This window comes from Aquila chrysaetos, chromosome 14, assembly GCF_900496995.4.
Source record: "Aquila chrysaetos chrysaetos chromosome 14, bAquChr1.4, whole genome shotgun sequence".
NCBI lineage: Eukaryota > Metazoa > Chordata > Aves > Accipitriformes > Accipitridae > Aquila > Aquila chrysaetos.
The window spans coordinates 16647587-16673154 of record NC_044017.1 but is presented as its reverse complement, the minus strand read 5'-3'; the positions used below and the strand labels follow the sequence as shown (position 1 = coordinate 16673154).

The following is a 25568-nucleotide window of genomic DNA, read 5'->3' as shown; positions in this document are numbered from 1 at the left end:
TTAAAAAAACCTATTATTCAACTAGGAAAGAGCAAAAAATGAAAATTGACTACATGAACGTGATACAAAATGCTACTCTTCACCATTAAAATTCTGATTCTTATGAGTAGACTTCGTCAAATTTTTTACAATTTTCCAAAAGCATGCTAAATAACATAAGCTAGCTATTTAGGTTCTGATTTTTGTTTGGTTACTGTATTGGCTCACTGGAGCAAAACTAATTAATTTCCATTCTTAGAAAACAGACTAAGAAGTTTGCTTAAAATGTTCAAGCCTCTCATCAATAAGAAAGTCACTTACCTCTTCCTTCTTCCAATCTATGTCTCCTATTTACACGTTGCCGCTTTTCTTCTTGCCGTAACTGAAGGTGTTCTTCAATATTAACTCCAGGAACAGGGACAGCTACACAGATTAAGAAAATAAAATACGTAAAACTATCTTTAAAAATTGTTACGACGGTAATAAACCCTAGAAGTTAAGTAAATGAAAACTGAAGCCTACTTACTACCTGCTCTTTACATGGCTCTGACACAATATTTAGAATTAAAGCAGTTGAGTAAATCTGTAGAAGAGTTTAAGGCCTTATCTCTGTATTTCCTGGTTTTCACAAATCTGCCACAATTCCAATATCACTGAATAGTATTTAGTACTTTCTTTCTATTAGGCATATACATATTATATTTAGTTGTTATGGTTATCTAAAATTTTCCCAAAAAAGTTTCAGAAAGGATTATTATTAAAACAAGCATAAAATTGCTTATATATTGAAAATGTTTTCAAAAATAGATTAGATAGTTTTTAGTTTAGGAATGCTTTACCACTATACGCTCTGTGCTTACTAAGAAGCATGCAATTACTTTAATGCATGTATACATCTGTACGTAAATCTGACTTATTTACCAAAATAGCTAATTTAACAGGAATTTGAAACAAACCGATAAGCACTTTTTTAAACAGAAAACATGACTTGAATGAACGCAACAATAAAACTACTATGAGCACTACTTTTTTCCAATGTTTTTTCAGCCAATTGCAGCAACCTAAAAAAAATATGCTTTGCCCCCAACATCAAACAAAAACTCCACCTGGCAGCACTGTCACTTTTCTCCAAACAAATGTGGTCCATGCCCTCACCTCAAACTATGCCAAGCCCACACAGGACCAGGAGCTGTTGTCTATCCTGATAGGAGAGGAGTTAGCAAAGCGGAGCTTAGCACAAAAACTGTAACTCCACCTGGTCATGCATGAGAATAGAGCTGTGAAGCAGAGCTGCTATTGCCACATTCACCATCAGTATAAACCTACTTCGGTGATAGCCATATACAAGCAAATTATATTTAGAAATATCCGTATGGAAGTATCAGGACTGCACAGCGAGGTTATTTTTGGTCCTTAGTGTTAACTTATCAAGAGAACCACTTCTAGTTTTTATTTAACTTCTGCTTGGGGAAAAAAAAATCCCACACTTAAAAGTAGAGTATATAGTTTTCTACTATTACTATTCCCCTCCCCCACCACCCTGATAAATTGGTGAGATGTATATTTTAAGTCACACATCTGATTATTTTATGGTACTTTTCTATACCAGATACCATATCCATATATCCATGCCGGATTAAGGGCTCTATGTAAATCTAAATATAAAAAAAAAACAAGGAAGGAAAGTCTGATCTCCAAAAACCTGTATTTGCCCAGTTGTAAATACAGAGAATACAATATTAAAAATTCTGTGATAACAGATCTTACAAGGCAAGATCCCAAACTGTATTTTCCAATAATCATACCAGTTGGTAATTTTTCCCCTAAGGTGGGTATTTTGAGGGGTGGGGTGGGGTTAGGGTGTGGTGGGAAGTGTTTCAGGGTTTTTTTAAAAGTACTTTCCACATTCCTGGAAGCTTTTTCTCTCTGAAAATTTCTAACAGAAAAAAAAGTTTTCAAGAAACAATATTCCCCATCTTTTATGTGACTGCAAAAAACCCTGATAAAAAGATTACAGAAAAATTTTCAGGCTATCAAAAAAGGACAAGAACAACTTTGTAGTATCAGCATTAGTATCACAACTGCACAGGTCAAAATGGCACACGTCTACAATAAGGGCAACTTTGAAATATTTCACTTACCAGAATGATCCCACTTTGCTATATCACCAATAAATAAATCTGCCAGATAAGCAGCATTTTATCCATTTTAACAATACACTAAAACTGTCCTGTAAGTCTAAAAGTTCAGTAATTTGATTAGAAAGAACTGCATTATTTAAGATACGAAGTTTTATCATACAGAAGAATCAAAATACTAACCGAAATATTAACTGAAAAGAACAAACTATTTCTAAACTAACCTGCTATTCCAATTCAAGTTCCAAAAGTCAGCAGTGAGATTGAGTTTATTAAAGAGTTCAAACAGATGTACTGAGGAAAAAACAAATGTGCAGTAAAAAAGAAAATTAAAAGCCATCTTGCTAATTCATATCACTTACCCAGCAAGAGATCTAAAGGTATCATCTCTTTTACAGCATCAAGGATTCCTCTTTGCCTTGCTTCTTGGCCATCCAGTTCTCTAGCACACGCCTTGCAGCAGCCACATACAGCACAGCCTGACTCACCTGAGCCACAGCCACAGATTCTGCAGCAAACAAAGTTGCTTTATCACTGTCTTATTTCATGCATTACTGATGCCTTGGTAATTAAAACATACATTATTACTTTGTTCTATCTGTGGACACGTAATTTTTCCTGAGGTAAACAAAAAGTATAGCTAGTTTAAATCCTAGCTGCTGTTGCATGGTACCAGGGAACATACACTGACCATACATATCTGAACTGACTTCTCAGCACTAACTATTCTTCACTTAATTAAACATACACCACATGAAAACCTGAACAAGGAAACAACAAGCACATGCAATGCTGGAGAAATAGTAACAGCAATACGTAAAGCAGTGGCTCTTTATGCAGCTCAACCCTGAAGTAATAGATAAAAGCAACTGGAACAGCAAGATAAAAAAACTTCCATCATAGGACGAAGAAAGGTTATCCCAAAGCCAGCAGCTCTGTCAAGAGGCAGATTACATTAGCGTTCATATTCAACAGCTTCTAGTAAAGAACTATACGCTAAAGAAATGTAAAAAAATGCATTTAAAACTAAATCACCTGCAACCATCACAAGCTATTTACAAAAATTTTAACCTACTTCAGATTTTAAAAGCACAGACTCTTTTTAGATGTAATGTTACCTTAGACTGAAGTTTAAGAACACATCAACTCAGTTTACGTCCAACACATGCTTTAGCCATTCAACACACTATAGCAAGTATATTTCCATATGTTTGCTTACCCTCCAGGTACTCTGTCAGGACGCCCACTACTAACACAGCTAGCTCCATATCCTGTACAATCTCCACATACTGTGCACACCATACACTGCTCCAGCTTCCACTTATGCATGCCTGGAGGACACATCATGGACTTCTCATCTTTTTCATCCAGTTCCTCTTCTAGGTCTTCATCCATTGCTGTTGCCATGTTCTCAACTCCAAAACCTAATTAAGATATTGAAACAACAGCTGTTTTCCGAGGCCAACAGTGGCTACTAAGGAAGCTCTGAAGAACACTCACAGATCAGATTTTAAAAGAAATGACTAGGCATGCCTGATTTGCATGCTCAGCCAGCATAATGACACTCTTGAAACCTCTCTGAGCATGGGCTGGGGTATATAGCTAGGTTTCACAACTAAAAGGGAAATGAAACATTTATATTCAGTATACAAGTAATAGGTCATTTACTTGTAAGGTATAAAATACTCCAATCCAGCAAAGGTGAATAGGTTTGACTTTTCATACCTATGTTCAGGAGTAATGGAAACGTTCAGTTGTGCCGAGAAAGATGTAAACTTGCATTCATGCCCCACTTAGGCAAACAACAGCCTCCAGACTGAATGCAAACAAGGAAAGGTAGAAAATTTTTTCTTACTGGGTCAACCACATGTAGTAAGACAAGGAGTGATGAGGTTTGGTTTTATTATATTTTTTTGGAAGAAAATCTTTTTCACTGGCAAAAGAAAAGTAATTGAGGGGTTTTTTTAATGTAACTAAGTTTATGAGTATGTGCAAAACACCGAATACCTGACAGTTGAAATGAAAGCATCCATACCTGGGTTTTTTTTAAGCTCATTGCAGGTACTTAAGCTTTAGTTACCGAAATTATATTTTGTAATAAAATGCTTAGCTATGTTTTCAGTTGTGATATTTTCCAGCACACAAAACAAAAGGAATAATGTAGGTCCCTCACCCTTTCCTCCCTGGCTCATGGAGCCTGTGTCTCGTCCACACTGTCCTTTATTATTTACGCCAAACGTCCAAACTTCACCATTCTTCATTAATACACAGGTGTGAGCTTTGCCCATGGCTACTTGAGTCACAAAATGGCCTTTCAAATCTGTTACTAAACCTATAAAACATAAAACAGTTGAGTGGTAAATCGCACTTTCTACCCAAGAAGGAAATTTCAACAATACAACAAAATTGCTAGTGGATACTGACAATTTTTGAATTGACAGCAAGGAAGAAAAACAGCAGCTACAAAAAACAAGTGCTAGAATAAGAAGTGAAAGGAGAATTAGGCTTAGGCCATTTGTCCTGCAAAGAAAGAAAAGCCAAAACCAAACCAAACCCGGCTGCAAATTACTTGTTCTGAAAAACAATTCTAAAAGAGTCATAACACCATTGGAGTTTATTTCTTTAGTATTTTTATTTAAATTGAGATGTACTGGATCACCTGCAAATACAAAACAGGCTGTCTTGTGAGCAGCAGAGAAACACATAAGGCCTGGTTTCCTGCAGCCTTTGTTCATGACAAAACATGTCTCATTTCTGTGACTTTTTCCTGTGTGGCCTTCTAATGTCAGATTAATACAACAATTTTTTTTTTTTTCTCCCTAGCGGAAGCATTCATTTGGGTATTTGTCACCAGTGCTGCTATATATTTTTACAGAACTTAAGGAAACTGTCTTCTCTTTCTATCTTTCTGTCATACTTGGCTGAATTAGCAGAAATTCAGAAATCTATTAGAAGAGTAAGAAACACACAAACATAATTTCCACAGGCTAAATACTTCCAGACTAATTTCAATTACTCTACTTGAGAAATCACTTAAAAGACAAATATTTAACTTACTTGTACTATCAGAGTAAATGGCATCTTTTCCAAACATGTAGAGTTCTCCATCTTTTGAAATTACAGAACTGCTTCCATTATTGCATGCTGTAGATATGACAATCTTTCCTTCCATTTTAATAATTTTTTTAGGCTTATATGGTTTTGACTGCCGTCTGCTTTTAGCTTCAAATAAATAAATAAATTGCAAGTCATTCTACCAAAAAACCTTCAAAGGCACAATAACATTTGTTTTACAATTAGGGGTTAGTTTTTAGGCTGCTACTGAAAAAAAATCCATCTGTGTGATCTCCTGGTCTAATTTTTATTGGATTAGAGTGGTTTCTCTCAAAAAAATTCAATGGCAAGCAAAGTCATGATTAGATAAGTATCTTTCAGGAATGATTCTTCAAGTTTTTCTTTTTTTATATACTGAACTAACTTTATGAACTTTACAAAGCAGCACATAGTAAAAAAAGTCCTCATTGCTATCAGCGAAGTACATATATGACAATATATGCACAATAAGTTCACAGAAAAATGTTACACAAGTTCATTTAAAAAAAAAATATTAAATTCTCTATTTATTAGAACCATGTTTAGAAAACCTGTGAGTCACAACAGATTCCCACAAGATGAAAAAAGGAAGAAAAAATACTAAAAAAACCCCATCCCCAAATCATTTTTTGCAATCTGGCCCCAAAGAAAACAGTAACAACATAGCTGAAGACTGGATAAAACAACAAACAGCTACCATTACTGCCTGTGAATTTTCACCCAAGTCAGAGAACTGCCAGCTACTTCCATTTGCTGACAGTTACCAACTTGCTACAAAGAACACCCACCCACCTTACTGACAGAAACCCAGTCTCCCTGCCCAGGTTTAAAAGAAAACAGGGGAGAAGAATTAAAACTTGTGCATATCCACTCGGAGCCAAATTAGAGTGACAAAGAGAACCAGATGAGTCAGAAGAGAGTTGAACTTCTTTTAAAAGAACTCAGAAAGACCTTGATCATGTCCTTGAGCAGATTCTACAGTAAGAAGATCTAGTAAGTACTAAATCTTCTCACCTGAATTTTGCTAGTATAAACAAAAGCAGTGACAGCAATTTACTTCAAAGCGCTAAATTTTTGTTTCACCTGAAATTGTAGATTAATTAAATATACAACAAAAAGAATCAGTTTAATTGTATTCTGGATAACTTCCCAATAACTGTGCAAAGAAATCTTGAAATTTGTGCTTTTAAATGTATTTCCTGAAATCTTTTTATTTGAATCTCTTAAATTTACTCTACATTTACTGGAAAAAGTAGTATGATTTTGTCCCACACAGTTTTCAGTAGATTTGCGTTTAAGACTCTACAAAGTTACTATCGCACATACCATTTTTGTTATCCAAAGAGTTTTACACGAGTACTACTATTAAGTTCCTCTCCCCTGAACACATTCAAGAATCCACTCCATATGCACTATCAAAATTTAAAATATGTTCTTGCCTGTATTTTAGTTATATTACATGGAAAACCCCACACATTCTTGGGGAATACTGTCAGTGTAGTTAATCTTTCACAGGAACAAGTTAAATATGCTTTGTTTCTGCATGAGCTATGCCATACCTCATGTATGCAGCCCACTGAGCTTTTGTTAACAACTTTCTTGAAAAGTAAAACTCCTACACAAGCTGACTGAGACAAAGCTGGACTCTACCACTGCTGTTTCTCAGGATTTTAAATCTATTTTTAAATTGTATTTTAAATCAATTTTTGAATTCTAACCATCTACTACTACCACCTAGTCTTGAATTTTATACCAACTTTTGAGTGTTACTTATCATATTTCTAACTGACTGCACTGAGACACAAAAATTTCAGTCTTATTAAATCTGTGTTTAAATTCTATGGCTAGCAGACCGAAGTTTTCCACAAACCTGCTTTGTGAAAAATATATTAATTTTAATGGTAACATTAAACTACACTATTGCAACAGAGAGACTGAGAGATTAATTTGAATTTGAGTTAGGCTTCAACACTATATGAAAATGCCATCTATGAAATATATATTACATTATCCTATTAAAATGTACACATCGTGAGGCTGACAACTCAAAGATATCAACTTTGTTTTAAGATCCTCAGGAACTAGGTATTTTTCAAAACACATTCTTCCCTCTTTTTTTTTTTTTTTTTTTTTAAATTAATCTAACACAACATAACAGAACAGTCTGTTTCCTAAAGTGAAGTATTTAATTTAGTATCACAGCAGATCACAGCTTTAGGGCACCTAAAGCTATCTTTCATTGTCTTATAAAGTGTATTTCAACCTAAACACACAACTTTAGAGATCAAAACTAGGAAATTTGTTAATTTTATATTGAAGAGGCATTTGTTAGTCTGAAGATCAAATTAATCTGTCTTCTCTAATGTCTGAAGGGCTCTGCTTGACCAAGCACAGAAGACCGTGCTTCTACAATTTCTAACCATTGTACCTCTCCATTATGGAGAGGCATTAGCTAGCAAAAAACCCATTTCCAAAGTTCTCTAAAACAACAGTGAAGAGGCAAAAGTTTGGCTCTTCAGTTTTTCAGACAAATCCCTGGCAGACGGCATGGTGCCTTGACCAAAATTATGACTGCCTTTTCTCAGGACAATGCTAAAATAGCACTCCCACCACACAATCCCAACTGTGGTAAAACTGAGATCAACATCTCTAGCTGGGAGAAGCAGTGGCACTGGTTGTCAGGACCTGTGGCTGGCGTAAAATTCAAACCCAATGGCATGCCTACATGTTCTTGGAAAATGTTAAAACTCTTCTTTTCAAATTAAAAGGTGGTTAATAGGCTTTTATTAACCATTGGTCAAGCAAACATAATACATACTTGATTCGCCATCCTCTCCTTTACTAGCCGAACCTGTGAAGAATATGCTTCCATCCTCAGCCACAAGTAAGGCATGTGAGCCATCATGTCCAACAGAGAACTGAATAATCTTTGGAGATTTTGTGATTGGGAGTTCAACCCATTTTCCTGCTGAGGGACCACCTTGTTTGATTCCAAGGCTCTGATATTTGCCAGTATAATAAATCTAGGAGAAAACAGTTTATTGTTTTCAGTTATGCCACAGCACTTCAAACCTGCATCATTGTTAAAGTTGCATTGTTTTAAGATCCTGTCACTTCAAACCATACAGAACTTTTCCTGACATTGTTTACACCTTTCAATACCTCTATCCTAAACCCATGAATTTTGACTTAATGGGGGAAACATTCTGATTAGATTCTGCTTGTTTTGAAATGTGCTTTCTACTGTGCCACAGAGTTAGTTTTCACATATAATTGTTTGGCTAGATGAGTTGAACACACAAGAAAGAACTGTTCAGAAGAAAACACTCAAGAGGAAACTAAGCATTTAAAACACTTAAGAGAAATGTCTGGTCTGTGTAAAAACAACATAGTATTATAATAAAAATAATTAAAAATACCAATTACTACAAATTTTAATATGCTTCAACACATTTTTAAAACATTTTCAGTAAATGCACAGTGGCCACTGAATACATAAATAACATGGACTAAAATATTTCACATGAACAAATGAAAAACTGATATGGACTAAAAAGTTTCCTCTAGAACCATGTTACTCAACAGTAATATAAAATGGCTGTGTTAAACCTATGTGGGGCACCTAAAGCCATTTTTCATTGTCTTACCAAGTGTGTTTCATACCTAAACACATAACTTTAGAGACCAAAACTAGGAAATTTGTTAATTTTATATTGAAGAGGCATTTGTTAGTCTGAAGATCAAATTAATCTGTCTCCTCCAATGTCTGAAGAGTTCTGCTTGATCAAATTCTGTTTCATACTACTAAATTCTATTAGGAAAAAATAGTTACGTTTATTTATGAACATTTTCACCAATCTCACTGTTTTGACAGCAGCAGAGCAAGGCCTTCATTCCAATAAAGCAATAAAATTCTGAACACAGGAAAACAAAGAACTATGCTTATACAAGTAAAATAACATTAGTTTCCCAAAACAAAATAGAAACACAGTAAATAATGTAAAAAATCATAGTGACAGTAAGCAGAATTATTTCTAAATTTCAATGAATATGCAAATGCCTCTGAAAAACAGTCTCCACTGAGCAGAACCAACATATCGAATCATTAAGAATAGGTTTAAAGAAATCAATTGAAAACTTTGCATAGGGGAAGTCAATAATTCTCTGAAGCATTGGAAAAATCAGGTTGCGATTTAAATAAATTACTATGGTCAGACTGTTTATGGAAAGTCATGGGGTAAAAAATTTTGCAAATGTGCTAGCACATCATTTGTGGACAAAAGGTAATTTTGTCCCCCAAATCTAAAATAAACCCTCACAATGTCTCTAAGTAAGACTGACTGTAGAAATTCCTATAGATTCAAGCCACAGATTTCTCAATGGTTCCAACACCATCTGTTTATGTTTTTAAAGGGAAAAAGGCAAGTGGTTATTTGAAGTGGGCTCTGAAAATGTATTGAAATACAGTCATATAAATTCATTCTAACATACTAAAAAGGCAAAAAGGAGTTGTGGAAAATAATAATTAAATTAAAAAACATGTAGAAATACATTGATGAAATTTGCTATTTATTACAGAACATTTTCAGTACCTTTCCACTAGCAGTTTTCATTAGTGCAAACTCTCTTCCAGCACCAAGGACAGCTGATTCCTCATCAAACCCTGTACCTGTGCGACAAGTAAGATTGCGTTAACCAGACAGTTTAACCAGGCAGTTTCACAGACCAGTTTACGGACCTAACTCTGCCAGGGAGAGTTTGTCATAACAAAGGTTCTAAGGAAGTTACAAGTGAAACAAAGTTTTGCTGCCACAAGAAGGCTTACTGGGCTAGACCTGGCAGAGTTGTTCAAATGGGAAATAGCACCAGCGTAAAAGCAACTGAAGTTGGTCAGATAAAAGGTTCATGTGGCCAAATATGCTTTTGTTCTGATAGTGCCCAAAGCAGACACCTAACAGCAAAAAAAACCAAAGCAAAGGCCAAGTAACATTTCTCCAAAATACCTTTGTAGACACCAACAATTTTGCATCTCAAATTCTGATGCAAAGGTATTTTCCACGTATTTAGTATCTTTCAATGCATTTCTTTTCCACTAATTCGGCCAGCAGTCCTTTTAACTTTTGTTAACTTTGACCCACAGCAAGGAGTTCTATAGCTTAACTACATGTTATACGAGCACTATTATGAAGTCCAAGCTTCAAACAATTATATATTTATTATACAACTAGAGGAAAATACTGGAAAACCATGGATAGTGCTATAGACAGAAAGGTGGTTCAAAATGAGTGTATGGATTACTGAGTCAAACAATGCTTTAGCAGTTTTAAAACCCTTGTACTTCTCCACGTGTTTATAATGGAGCTATACCTTCCTTCACATAATAAAGGCAAAAAAAGGGAAGGACAGTGTTTCAGTTTTATTATTTGAATTATTAGGCTTGTTATTAACCTTCGAAGAAGAGAACTTACTGATAATGTGCAAGTCTTTCTCCAGATCAAACAATGAGATGCCACAGGCATGTAAGCATTTTCTCGCAAGCTTAAGCTGCAGTTCTTGTTGCAGTACTGGCTCAGTGCTTGTTGCAAATATTCGCACTACAAAGCCATCCTGCAATAAATAAATAAAAATCTACTTTATACTGTATAATAAATGCATTAATTTACTTTTCATGGCCTAAGTGCATCAGTATAATACTATTTCAGAGTAAATTATCAGAGAACACATTGATAAAGTAACATTTATTATAGAGGAGAAAAGAAGAAAGTGCCAAACAGGATGAGCTGAAGATAAGCATCTGACAGACCTTAAACACATACTGAATTCTATGAAAACACACTATGAACACTATAAAAATAGTGAATTGCTATAGAAATAATTAACTCTGAATCTCACTACAGAAAACTTGCTTTTATAACTATTTACGTCTATCTTTTAAGCCCTCAATATCTTCAGATTTAGAACTCAAAATTCTGCATGCAGTTTAAGAGTGAGTGCTTTAAAGAGTAGCTGAAACAGGTTTCTGTCTACAAGTGCAGATGAAGTATCTTCATTTGGCCATGTTAAAAAAAAAGTTGTTCTGTTAACAAGGAAATGGATTAATCCTGGTTTTCTTATAGTTGCATATCTGGCATCTTTTGCCAACCCTGTCTCACTCCACCCCTGCCCCATCCCTGTTTTACAGCTTTCTCACTGTCAAAAAACAGTGACCAGTCCAGAACTAAGAATGTAAGGACTGTCTGCTGAACAAAACAGAACAGCTAGAACTGTTTTGCTGCTAGTAGAAGCACTTATTTGGGTTTCCACAGCTTTGGCCAACAGGCAATTTTCATATAAAAATCTATTGGAATGTAGTATCTTTCATACCTTTTCTATTAAATCTGGCTGAAATTCCCCCCAAAGTACCAAAGCAATTACAGGAAATTAAATTAGAAAAAAAAATTGTAATTAAGCTCTGAGAAGCTTATACCACAGAGGTCCTGTAGAATAACATGTTAAAAAGCCATTATTCCATGTATAAGATTTTTTTCTCACAAAAAGCAACAAAGTTTTTCTTAAAACTTACCTGAAAAATTAAAAAAACCCTGAAAAATCCATCACAAATCAAAATTGTGTCGATAAATACCAAAATACTGCTCTTTTATGCACAAATATGGCAGTTTCTTATTATCTCTAGTTACATAGACGTCTTACTTGTGTTAGCGAAGAAAAAGCCAAACATTAAGCAAAAAGGAAGCTCTAAGTATTGTAAAATAAAACAATTCAGTTGAGAGAAAAATAGTTTACCCATCATATGTAATACTTACATCTCTAGATGCTGCTATTTGATTAATATATTCTCCATCAGTGAAAAGGATATTCTGCCCTTCAGTATGACAATCTGTGAGAGAAAGATGAAGTGCACTGCATCAGTTTATATTAACATACACACACTGTTCTCTGCTTCTGTTTAATTCATTCTCACTACAATCAGACTATAAGAGTTGTAGTCGGTCTAAAGAGAGATCATACTGTCCTGATAACATTATTTTATGCTAGGATCTCCTCTCTCACCAAAAGCATATAATACTCTTTTGTCCCTTGTCATGGTTTCAGCTGGGATAGAGTTAATTTTCTTTCTAGTAGCTGGTGTACTGCTATGTTTTGGGTTCAGTATGAGAAGAATGTTGATAACACACTGATGTTTTCAGTTAGTCTAAACACTACTTAGCAACAAGTCAAGGATTTTTCAGCTTCTCATGCCCAGCCAGCAAGAAGGCTGGAGGGGCACAAGAAGTTGGGAGGGGACACAGCCGGGGCAGCTGACCCAAACTGGCCAAAGGGGTATTCCATACCACGTGACATCATGCCCAGTATATAAACCAGGGGGAGTGGGGCTGGGAGGATCACCACTCAGGAACTAACTGGGCATTGGTTGGCGAGTGCTGAGCAACTGCATTGTGCATCACTTGTTTTGTATATTCCAAATATTTTATTATTATTTTAATTTTATTATTGTATTATTATCATTATTAGTTTCTTCCTTTCTGTTCTATTAAACTGTTCTTATCTCAACCCACAAGTTTTACCTTTTCTTTGTGATTCTCTCCCCCATCCCACTGGGTAGGGGGAAAGTGAGTGAGCAGCTGCGTGGTGCTTAGTTGCCGGCTGGGGTTAAACCACGACACCCTCTAAGAGTTATTAAAGCACTTCTCATTGTATGAAATGTAAGGGGTTACCCCAATATTTAACTACAAAAACATTTAATATTCACCTGTGAGGGGTATTCTAAACTATTATAACACAACTAAATTCTAATTTTCTGGGAGTGTTAGTCTTTCTCCTTCCCCAGAGACTTTTTTTTTTTTAAATAAGGGCCATTATCTTTAAAGAAAAGTTTCATCAGTCCAGCATATAAAACCCACAGAAATAAATGAAACAATCAAACTCTTCATTATTTGTCTCATTTTTCCATTGTTCATAAATTTCACCAAACTATTAAATCCACATTTTTTGGAAAACTATAAAGCATGTACTCGAATGCATCATACATTTATTGAAAACAGGTCAGCTATTTCCAAGAAAAAAAGGCAGGGAAAGAATTCTGCCCATATTAGGGGAAAAAAGAAAAAGGCCACTTTCTCTACAAGTTTAAAAGTATGTCCCTACACCATCTCTTCTTCCCTTCTTGCTCTGCTGATGGAGCTATTAAGAGATTGATATTATATGGCTTGTGTGGTGCTTGTTTCACTGATTACACAGGAAATAGACCTCTTACAAAAATACTACAGGACAGCTACTTTACACTCTAAATAATCTGTTTCATAACCTGAACAAAGATCCAGTATCAGTCATTTTATCTAACAAATTCAATGCTAAGTGAAGCACACATAATATATCCATAATATCCTTCTGGCACAACCATTTGCTATTTTTTGCTAGCTAGCAAGAGCATTTTATTAAAAATAATACAGCTGAAAACCCCCCACAGTATTCACAAACCCATAAACCTGTTTACTTTTTAGTACTATACTGCCCAGTCCAATATAGTATCTTACCAGGAATAGAATATGCATTAGGTGGCCTTCTCTAATTCTCCCATCTTGAAGTAACAGACCTAAATTAGGCAACCTCCCCCTTAGAGCACACACAGATATGAATCACAAAGAGGGTAAGCAGCAAGCAGGATGGAGAATGACAGATACACTGAAGTTTGAAAAATTGCTCTCTCAAAAATAATCTTGGATTTAATGACCAAAGTCAGTTCACGTTACTAAATCTCTGTGCTGCAATGCGATATTAGTGATAAAACAAGAGTTGTTAGTAACTTGAAAAGAAGTTTCAAAAATTATCTAAATGACATTTCTGAAAGGTTATAGGAAGTTAGCAAGTATTAAGATCCATTGAATGGCTGAAAACTACATGCTCATGTAAGCATAACAGTCAAGGAAACGGGATATTCTGGCCACCAGTGGGTCCATATTACACTGTTTGGCCTATTTCTTGAGTCATTTCAAGAAAAGGCAAGCCTCCCAGTAAACATTTTTGGGGGTTGTTTGTATGTTTGGTAGGTGTGTTCATAGAGGAAATCTGGAACAGGGATGCTAGCCTTTTTTTTTTTTTTTTTTTAATGTATGTTCTTCAGAAGACTTCCTGAATATTAGCACTTGATTAGATAACATCCAGGCCCAGCATTAAATATCAAATTAATGGGGAGAGTAGAAAATGGAAGCCAAATGGAATATCTGTGACGAGTAGGATAGTATAGTGTCTCAGATAGCAAGGAGCTCTTATGATCAATTGTAGTCTTATTCAATCTGACTTTGGAAATTCTGGCTACAAAGATATCCAAGGTTTCTCTCTGGAGATTACTGTAACAGAAAGGGCTTATGTTTTACTTAAAGGACATAACTACAGACATCTGTTAATCACAGCCTCCTTAGAGGCTTCAGGAGATATTGACTGTCAAGCATCACCTTCCGTATTTACATAGTGCATCCTGTGCCTGCTAATAAGTACTCTTGAGTTCATTTAGGCTACCCTCAGTTAGCAGTACTTTTCAGACTAAGTGAATAGTCCTGAGCTCCAAGATATTAATGTGTAATTTCAAAGAACAATGAAACCATATACCATGTAACTTCAACTTCTTCAGCTGAACATAGCAACCTTTCTCTAAGGTAGATAGTAAGAATTACTGTTAAAGAAACGGTCAAGATGAAAACCTCCTCTGTAAATTCAGGTCCAATCACCTAGAAAATCTCATAGAACTCAGGGATTCTTTTATGACATTTGGACTGGGTAGACAGATCCACAGCTCAAGGACAGTGTATGAAGCTTGGCAAAGGCATCAGATACAAGAATGTTGACATACAGTCTGGTAGTTCCAGATATGTTGTCAGATTTGCTAGATCATCTATCAGAGCGGAAAGACTGCCCTTTGCAGTAGAAGTTTATGGTTTCAAGAAGCTGGTGGATCCTACTGTCTGAGAAAGAAGATAATGTTCCATAGTTCACTGAGTTTCCAAAGGTCACAACTTGTAGCTAAGATCAACTCCTAATCACATCTACTAATGAACTCCTAATCTCCTACGCATCCCTGTAAGAATAAATATGAATACCTTATTTAAATGCAATATCACCAACCCAGGAATTTGAAAGAGATTAACTCCAGATAGAGCCATGTCTGAACACCATACCAACTAGGAGCAAATAGTTGGAGTCATGTCAGTATTCAGCTGTTAGCGAGGTTACTGCCCTCTAGTTCTATCCCGTGTGGTTTTTCAGAACTACAACATGCTGCAGGTCATTATTAAGATTACAGTGGAGCAGCCACTACTGTTTAGAGTTATGTACCTACTCAGGCTTCCTCAGGATAGGTCACATACCTCCCCCCGCCTTCATTTATTTCCTTCTAAAGGGAAACAGAAATAACCAGAAGCAGACCCCTTGGAATTTGTCCTAGCCAAAAGAACAAGGCCATATCTGCTCACAATATAACACTCAGATAAGTGTGTACAAAGCAAACCAGCAAAGTTCAAGGGCTGAAATACAAAGGGTAAGAGTTATGAAGAACATCTAGCACCCACTTTCATAGCATCACAAACCACACGAAATGCAATTGTGTGAAATAGTTTGAGGGATTTCTGAATGGGTATTCCCACAGTTATAAGATTTGCTTTTGCACTGAAAGATTAATACATTTTTGTTTAGAAGGCATACTCTTGTTTAATTTGTGCCTTTTTATAGGATAAACACAAGGCTGTCTTGCAGAATGACGCTTGTCACTGAAATTTGCAAGAGAAAGCTAACAGCTCAGAGTTGTAGACTTCAAATGTGCTCAAGTGTCTCTCAAGACTCATGAATTGCACTGATTTCTTTACCAACGGTAACTTAATTAAGGACCTCAAAGGACCCTACTGGTTGAAGAAGCTGCCTTGAGGTGAAAAAAGTGGAAAAGCAATCCTACGAGGCAATTTGTCAGGTCCTTGAATGTGCCCTCACTCAAATTTCTCATACAGCCCCACAAAGACCAAGCAGCTTAAATAGACATCCACATTTTAAGGACTTGCAGAAAGTTGCGTAGACTAGATTCTACATTCACAGTTTGTTTCAAAAATTACTGTTTGTGTTAGAAATACAAAAAGCCTACAGAATTTTTCTGAGGTTTCAGTCAGTGCCTTCTTATTTTTGTCAGGATACAACACAAAATCTTTCCTCTCATCTATAGAATAAGCGTATCACTGTTCAATCAAAAGATATTCTTGTGCCCTTCTACTGTTCACATGAGTGGCTAAGAACAGATGTGTTTCACCAGGAGGCCTTTAAAACATGTTCCAGGAACATCCTCATTTTCTAAACAGAGACCCAAGTTATGAGGCTCCTCTGCAAAAAAGCCAAGCAAAAAAGCCAAACAGAAAACCCCCAAAAAACCTAAACTACAGAAAAATATCCCCAAACAAATAAACAAAAACCCCCACCAGTTTAAACATCAGAAGCATGGTCCATCACTGTTCATTAGCCTCCTTTGTTTTTTGGATACATTTCTACCTATATTAAAAAATGGCTTTGGTCATAGTTTGTAACTACCTACATGTAACAGATACTGGAAACAAAGTCGTATCTGAGCCAAATGCTCAAAGTTCAAACGAGGAAGAAATAAAAATTCTTTAAGAAGGAAGTTAAGCTCTTGGAGTCTTTAAATTAATATGACCATACATTCTAAAATGTTGCAATATTCTTCCAGTAGTTGGAGTAAGATGCAAGACCTCTGAATGAAATACTGCAGCTAGTCTAACACAGCAAATCAAAGTCATAAAAAAGCAGTCTCTTTGTGATCTCAAAATCTGTCTCAATTTCTCTTCTGCTTACCTGAAAATACATAGCATGTAAACAGTGAACTACAACCGTCTTCTCGTATCTGGAGGTTCTTACCTGGCAAAGCAACTGTACCGTCTTGTTCCAAAGTTTCAGGGTTTATTCTTACGGCTGTCATACTGTGATTATTCGCATCTCTATATAATAAATAACCCTGGTAAGAGTAAGAATATATATATTGGTATGAAAATATTCTTAAATACGTCAAAGGATATTGTCAAAAGTGAAAAAATGCAATCATTATTTTAGGTATTGTTTAAAAATTTTGGAAACCTTTTACATCAAATTTGCTTCATTTCAATAATCAACTTTTTTCCACTAATCAAATTCTGCAATAAAAACCAGAAATTTGATGTCCTTCCTCTATACTTTACACATGCTGTGGATCAGCATGCTGAAGCTCGTATACAGCTTTTGAAGCCACATATAGCAATTCTGTTCTTCATATGTGTATACAATTACAGCTAAAGGCCACAGCCACAGCAAAAACCAATGTTCCTGTCCCCGCCTTCCAAATCAACAAAAGATTCACAGGAATTCTGGGAAGGAGATACATATATAGAACAGTGATCATTAATGAATATTAATATGTGCATTAAAAACTAGGGAATTTTTCAAATATGTTAAGTAACTACTTTGACTCCAACACTAACAGGATTCCATGTATTTATTCTTTCTGAGCTCTTCATCAAAGAAATTCCTGCAAAGTATATGGTGATTTTGGTGACACCGGCCATGACACAAGGTTACATACAATGAGTTCTTATACTGCTCACCTCCCAACTCCTAACCAGACCTAGAGGAAGGGAGATATTTGGGACTAATGATTTCTTCTTTCTGTTTCTCCACATGCAGAATACATTCATTCCCCAAAATTACCTATTCTGGTCAGCAACCCACAGCAAGAAGTCTCCCTTGGTATACCAAAATAGCATCTTCTCTCTCTGTTCATATGCATATTTTTTTTAAAGGTTTGATTCAGTCATCAGTTTAGAAGGTTACTCAGTAAAAAGATTTGCCTATCTGAAACTCACATTTGAGGTTTATCGTTTATACCTATAAATTTGAGTGCACTTTTAAACACACACAGTCAAAGAAGTTTTGCTTTAGCTTAAACTAGATAGGTTGCATAAGCCCCCACATTTGCATAATGTGCACAGATCCATGTGAAGCAATATGGCAACTTTGCTCGCATATCTTTTTTGATCCCACAATGCCTGTGAACCCTTGAAAGGTTTTTGAGGGAGCAGGGTAGAAACAGGCGGGGAATTTACACTTAGAAAGCACTTCTGCTATAAAAGCAGCTACAGGAAAGGAAAAAGATTACTTAAGGGCACTTATGAACATACTCATTCAAGGTGACTGAGGCCAAGCAAAGTAGTATTCACCTACAGGAGGGTTGCAGAGGCCAATATGCATAATGACTACATAATGATTCTAACAACAGCACTGTCATAACAAGAGATATGACAATGGCTTGCACTTGCTTGAAGCATGATTGGCCTCAGATGTGGATTCTACACATCTAAGAATAGATACATTTCACAGGGACATCACTAAGGCTTAACCTCAGAATATCTTCATTTGTCAAAGAGTCAGAGACCCTAATTACAATCATCTAACAACAACAGAAAAATCCAACCAACTCTCCTCCTCCTGTCTAAAACTACTTGAATTTTCCTGGATAAATCAATCTCTGTGAAATGAGGAAAAACAAACCCACACAAACTAGGATAATTAAGTAAAGAGCACTGAAGTAGATTGAAAAGCTTCAGTCTAAAGTAAGTCAGATGAAGTGAGAAAAATCACTTGAATTTGAGCTAACTTTAACCAAGCACCTGAAGGGAAATGAGACTGAGAACACATCTTACCTCTTTTACAGACACATACTTAGCAGCAAGTGCAACTTACACATCTTCCTATAAATATAGCCCCAGAGTGACATTTTTCCAACTAGCAGTGCCTTTGAGTGCAGTCACTGTGTGAGTGCATACACCTGTACAAGCACTCAAAGAACATCAAATATATTTATAGATATGTACAGGATGTCCAAATGTCTAACTCTATATAGTGAAACTGTATGGATTCTATTCCTTTCCAAACTGATAAAACAGGCTCCTGAATGAGTGCAACCACACACATTTGTATTGTGCCAGTATACCTTTTGGTGATCTGTTTCAAATCTAAACAAAACCAGATTCTGTATATATCTCACTTCAAAAGTGTGGCAAGGAGTACACTTAATTTCACACTGGGACAATGATATCACTCAGTTAATTGTAAATATACAATAAAAATTGCTCAGTAGTCAAAAAATGAAGTAAATTCATTGTTCTCTGAAATTTAATTTTTGGTTTGTTGTGGCGGTTTTTTTCATTTTGGAGGTGGGTTGTTTGTTTTTTGTTTTTTGTTTGGTTTTGTTTTGTTTTGGGGGTTTTTTTGAGAAAGAGAGAGAGAGACAGCACTCAGTGGTAATAATAGGATTCTAAAAAACTGCACTATTTTTATAATGAATGCCAAAGGTATAAGAAAAGGTGGTTGATATTCCAGAAACTAAGTCTAAAAAAACAAAACATCCAAATATAGCTAACTCTGCAGTGGTAACATCAACAATTATCTCTACTTATGGTTTACACACCCTCAATCCTCCCCCAGCAAAAACAGCACTTCCTTATTTTACTGCAAATGTCTTAAAATCAATTTCTTTTCATAAATAGATATTTCAAGTATTTTTTTTACACTGTTGTGTTGGAACAGCACATTTTTACATCCACTGACTTCCTTTATTTAAGAAGCACACATCAACTGACTGTACAATTCATAAATTTACTCGTTAAACCATCATATTTGAGAAAGTCTTTACAGTGACAACAGAAATCAATGACACTTCATGACTCCTTTCTATATGCCAGTACCATCAGATGTTCTTCATCTTCCACAATTTAAAAGTCAGTACCAAAAAATTTATTTTTATAACTAAAGCCAAAGGAACAATACAATATCCACATAAGCTTACTCTAAGCCAACATCTACTTAAATTACTCATGAGGGATGGGGGCGTGGGGCACATGTTTTAAGTATTCACCTACCTGAGCATAGCCTAACCAAGACTTTTTTTCCTTTCTGTTTTTGATGCGGGATGTAGAATTGTATATATGGCCCTGAAAGGCAAAAAAACTCCAATCACTTAACAAATATCAGACTGACAATTTTACACATAATCATTTACCATCTAAATAACAACGTCTTCAACTATATTGAGAAGTGAAAATTGTAAGAAAATGCTGTAATATCCTCATAGAAATCACAGAAAAAGTTGAGACAAACTGTAAAAGAACTGCTCATTAGTAAGCTACAAAAGATCCTCAATGGAAACAGGACATCATAAAAGTTAAGTTAAAATATTAACTATCATTCGTCAGACAAGAAGAAATCACATTACCCTCACTGTCCCGCTATATCCAGAGCCAATTTTGTAAAGTCCATCTTTACATAACAGATAGAGGAAAAAACCATCACTCTGAAGTAGACACTGGTCATCTTCATCTACAGATATTTCTTTCAATGGCCATTTGTGCATCAAGGCTGCCTTCTTTATCCCATTACTGAACCAGTCCTGGATTTGGATTTTGCCCACCAGAACTGCCTGTACACTCCGCTGAAGAGAGTTTAAAATGGTTGGCACCTAAACAGTAAAAGAAATAGCGAGTGAGTGAAAAACATGACTTTTTTTTAAAATGTATTTTCTGTTCTATCCCCAACTCAAGAAAGACAAAGAAATACCTACTCTTATCTCAAAAACAGTGAGGCAAAAAAAGTTAACTGGATTTACGCAATAGATCTCAGAACTCATGTACACATAATTTACATAAATTCCCAGATACAGAGAAGTTTTAGCTCAAGACCTGAATAGTCTGACAAGCATGGCTGCCATTATTGGTGAGGATAGCAGAGATTGCTTGCAGTGTTCTTCCTGTCTCTCCCCATGCAGCTACCAAACTGAAGAGGCAAGCGCAGGAAAGTGCTGTCAAGGACTGTCCTGTACTGTCATTCATTCCCGTGCTACGGACAGTTATCTCCAGAAGAAGCTGGAACAGGGATTCTGCAGATAAAACACAGCAATTACAAGTCACAAAATCATACCAAGCAATTTTCCAGGCAATGGGAAATTAAACTTACAGAATACATGATACATCCTTCCTCAGCCATTAAGTTTAGCCTTATTTCCAGACAGAAAAGAAAGTGTCCCATTTAAATAGGCCTAAAACATCCTTAACTTTTCATTCTTTTTCAGCCAGAAAATGTCGAGTCTTTATAATCACAATGGCTGGAGAACAAGAAAAACTAAGTCCTTCTGTTACAGTGGAACACATTAATAAGAAATGGGCCAGAAGGAGTTACTCTACCTGCCTATTCAGTCTACCTCATCACTGAGATGATGTGTAGGTCTTGACCAAACTTATCTAATCTTTATGACCATTACCCATGCTGAAGCACATCCCATTTCCCAAAAACGAGCATTTCAAATCAAAGTTTGAAAATTATTTTGATCATATGCCTCTTTTCAAGCACTATTTAGCAGCTGAACATCTGTAACAATCAAGGTGTGAACAGAAATCCACCTCAATTTTTTTGATAGTATATACAAATAATCACTAAAGCAGTAATCAAAACAAAGCCTTCTTTGTAGCTTTTTAATACTCTGTGCATCAATACAAAATAAAAGCTTTCTGTAGCAAATTACAATCATCTTTGGAAATGGAATACTGTTGAGCCATAATGTAGGAAAACATACATAGAAAGTCTGAAGATATATTTTATTTTTTCATTTTTAAACAACAGATGCTACAGCCTAGCCTTTCTTGAAGTTCTATAAACCAGTAAAAACTATGAATTAACAAAAGATAATTGGATTTTAACTTAAAGGACATAACCAATCATACACTCAAAGCCATCAAGAGTTCAACTTTTATTTTCAATATCATTAAAAGCAAAATTAATTTTCAGGGAAGCTTTTGGATTGCCAGAAGAAATAAAAGCAAGCATTCTGACACTTTGTTTAGCAGCTTTATACAAATTACAACATTAAATAGCTAAGCCATTGATTACAACAGCAGGTTGCAAGAGAAGTTCACTGTAGAACTATGTTCTTTCCAATAAGACTAAGTATTTTATAGCTGCAGTAAGACAAATGAATCACAATTTGTAAGGTTATAAGGTTTACTATGTGTCAGTGAAACTCGCATTACACAGCAACAAAATATGACTGTATCTATATACACACACACCCCTTTACATGTTAACATTCCTGTTCCACAGAAGATTAATGCTGAGAAAGTACTGGTTACATACACCGTAAGGAGTTTACACTCCAGAATAAAGTCAGTCAGTTCAGAACAAGCATGTTACTATCTCACAAATACTTGCTAGGAACCATTTTCTTCTGTCCAACACAATAACAGATGTATGTTAATACAAATACAGTAACAGATAAGATATTACCTAGGACTTCAGGAGGCTCTGATTGCAGGCCTTCTGGTTGCTGGCCCTGGAGCACATTAAGTAGGGCTTGTAGGCTCCTCAGGCACAAGGATGGATGAGAAAATCTCGTCTCCTTTATCAGTTCAAAGACTTCACATAATCCAACTTCAATGATCTAAAGAAGTACAGATATTTCAGAGTATCTGTTAATATAATATTTTTGGATCTTGATCAATAAAGATATATCCCAATGTTCACAGAACAAGACAGTTACTCGAATAACAAAAATGTAATACAGAATACAATAGTAATTCAAAAGAGAATCAAAATCAAGAACCCACCTACACAACTGTACTAGCAAATATTACACAGCAGTAATGTCATTATATGAAAGAGCATACCTAAGCAGAGTAATAGTTCCCTGAAAAAATAAGGAAACTTAAAATTTTTTGGACAATGTAAGACACTGTGCCTCTGAGCCCTTCTAATTTCTACTGAGTTCACACTTTATTTGACAGACCTCTTTTTCCTTTTTCCTTGCTCATTAATGTGAGCCAGCAAGCTAGAATTAGCTTGCAACCTCACTTGCCAATTTGAGTAATGATACCTTTGACAGCTGATACTGGCAGCACTAGCACTTTCCACTCCAAGGCCTCTGAGATTGTTTTTGTGACAATATAAAAAATAAAGATTAATTGCTTGTCACTAAAACTCCATACGTACTCATCACAGACATGCATTACACCAACTAATACAACATCTGTAAGAGCACTGTTACAGCCACTCCTAACTTTCCCTTTTACAATTCCTGAATATTCTGGGATTACAATTATGCTTCTCTCCACTGACTGTTGCCTTTCACTTCCTTCTCAAACTCAGTATGTAATAATGATGAGGATGAAAGAAAAGTGAGTAATGTTAACTCATTACAAATAAGCAACCATGTCTTCAAAACTTCACTATGTGTTTCTGTCAGGAGCAAAGCCCCAATGTTTAGTGTTTAATATAGATTCACCCCTGAGTAAAATCTAAGGAAAAAGACCGAAATGTGAAAATAAATAAAATTGTTAATGGAACTGCCACTCATGCTTAAAAAAAGATCTATTCTGAAAGTTCTACTGGACACCTTGTAACTGTCTGCTGTCATTCAATTTATTTTGACTCCTGTCTTTCAGAAGTTATTTTTACACCTGTTTGATTTTTGGAGGAAAGATAGAAACATAATCACATCAAGTCTTCAAAGTGCAACAGCAATTTTCCTGCAAATTACACCTTACATTTCATATCTTCAATGGAGTGGGGGAAAACACATGCACGGAATCTACAGGGGGAAAAAAAAAGGTCAACAAAATAACAGAACAGATGGTTTTTCCAGGATCCAAAACTCAGCATCATCTTGCAGGCTAAAGAATAAAATACACTGTAGTACATTTTTAGAAATATCCTTTCTTTTCAGTGATACTATCTTTGAGAGAAACTGAGAAGTTTCTTGTATTCTTCCCAATCTTCAGACAGAAGACCTCATCTAGCAGCTGACAGACGCAGCTGGAGAAAGCAGAGAACCTAACACAGTGGAGAAAATAACTTGACTTTAAAATTAATTATTGGGCAGGTATATATATCTTCCTAATTCATCAAATCAGATGATTTTGGACTAGATGGACTACAAATAAAACTATAGCTATTTTCTGAGCAGCTGGCTTATAAGGCTGTTCTTTATTCCCCACAAAGGGCATACCAACTTTAGATCACATACATGGCACACTTTAAACAGTATACAGTTACTTGCCTTTGGAAGTTTAATAGGTGGCTCTTTGGATTCCTCCTCTTCATCACTGTCTGAATCCCCACTCTGTACACTGTTCTTTGAAGCCAAAGATACAGATGCTTCCTTTTTTTGCCACTCCAACACACAATGGCGGACATTGCAGTAAACATTAAAAGCTGAAGGGTTGCTATGTAGTCTGATATCTGGTATGGTTATTGTACTCTCTAGGTTTTCAGTCTGAAAAACAAGATTAGTTTTAGGTTTATTAGAAGTTTCAAACTTTGCTAAATACAAGCAATCCCAACACTCTCAATAATTTTGGCCAACCAAATGATTCTCAAACTGGAGACTGAACTCTCCTGTTGAAGTACCAATTATAATTCAGGCAGGGAAGAAAGGAGGAGGAGGAAGAAAATATTCCATCTGGCTTTAGTCTCTACCTCTCATAACTTGATGAGGACACTAGGACAGAAAATGAAATCAGCTCAGGCTACAGAATAGTCCAAACCTGTGCCACAGTCAATAGCAGAATTCAGGATTTATCTTCTTTACAGGGGTCAGCTGTTTTTTTTTTTAAATTATTATTATTGAATTTTAAAATGCATTATTTGTTATTCTAGTTGTTAATTTTAATCTATTGGTAAATAACAAAAATTTAAGCTCTTTGCTAAATGTATATTAGAAATTTAAAATATCATTAGTTGTTTTGTAATTAAACGAAAACATGGCAAGTTCAGAAACGCTCCCAGCATGATGCTATGGGTAATAATTTTGTGGATAACAACAACCTAATGGACAAACTACTGAATGCAAAAATCTATCAAGGCCTATGAAATCACAGAACACCATCCAGTTTTCAGAAGACCTGAGCCACAAAGTTAAGAGTTGGGAAACTTTTCTGAGAAACTACCACCACCCTGCCCTACTCTTTCCTTGGTATCTACTACTGGTATATTACTGTCAGCCACTGCCAAGACACAGAAGAGCCTTCATGAGGCTGTCATTAGACTTGGAAAAATATTAAGAAAAAACTTTTTTTTAAAAACATCTTTTAAATTCCACCCCATACTCTCCCTTTCTGCAACAGTAAGATGGAACAGGAGGAACAATAGACTTAAAAAACAAACAAAACCCCACAACAACAACAATCCCCAGGCAGGATTATGCTTTCTCTTCTGTCGTAAGCTACCAAAGACTAGGCTGGTTTGAGCACAGGCTACGAAAAACTGGACTTCAGGCATATTGGAAGAAGCAATTCC

The 25568-nt window shown here is 35.7% G+C and overlaps 1 protein-coding gene across 12 annotated transcripts in view; it reads right to left on the bottom strand.

Annotated features, from left to right (window-relative positions):
* MYCBP2 (MYC binding protein 2) overlaps nucleotides 1-25568 on the bottom strand; it is a 204571-nt gene that overhangs the window by 142654 nt on the left and 36349 nt on the right. For all 12 annotated transcript variants that reach the window (XM_030036241.2, XM_030036239.2, XM_030036242.2 and 9 more), the window contains exons 3-17: nucleotides 24331-24546; nucleotides 22563-22716; nucleotides 20966-21162; nucleotides 20503-20745; nucleotides 20150-20221; nucleotides 17118-17214; nucleotides 12014-12087; nucleotides 10679-10817; nucleotides 9803-9879; nucleotides 8029-8233; nucleotides 5175-5339; nucleotides 4291-4449; nucleotides 3337-3541; nucleotides 2480-2625; nucleotides 301-402 (exon numbers count right to left, since the gene is read on the bottom strand). In XM_030036241.2, the coding sequence (XP_029892101.1) occupies nucleotides 301-402; nucleotides 2480-2625; nucleotides 3337-3541; nucleotides 4291-4449; nucleotides 5175-5339; nucleotides 8029-8233; nucleotides 9803-9879; nucleotides 10679-10817; nucleotides 12014-12087; nucleotides 17118-17214; nucleotides 20150-20221; nucleotides 20503-20745; nucleotides 20966-21162; nucleotides 22563-22716; nucleotides 24331-24546 (2251 nt within the window). The remainder of the gene's footprint in view (nucleotides 1-300; nucleotides 403-2479; nucleotides 2626-3336; nucleotides 3542-4290; nucleotides 4450-5174; nucleotides 5340-8028; nucleotides 8234-9802; nucleotides 9880-10678; nucleotides 10818-12013; nucleotides 12088-17117; nucleotides 17215-20149; nucleotides 20222-20502; nucleotides 20746-20965; nucleotides 21163-22562; nucleotides 22717-24330; nucleotides 24547-25568) is intronic.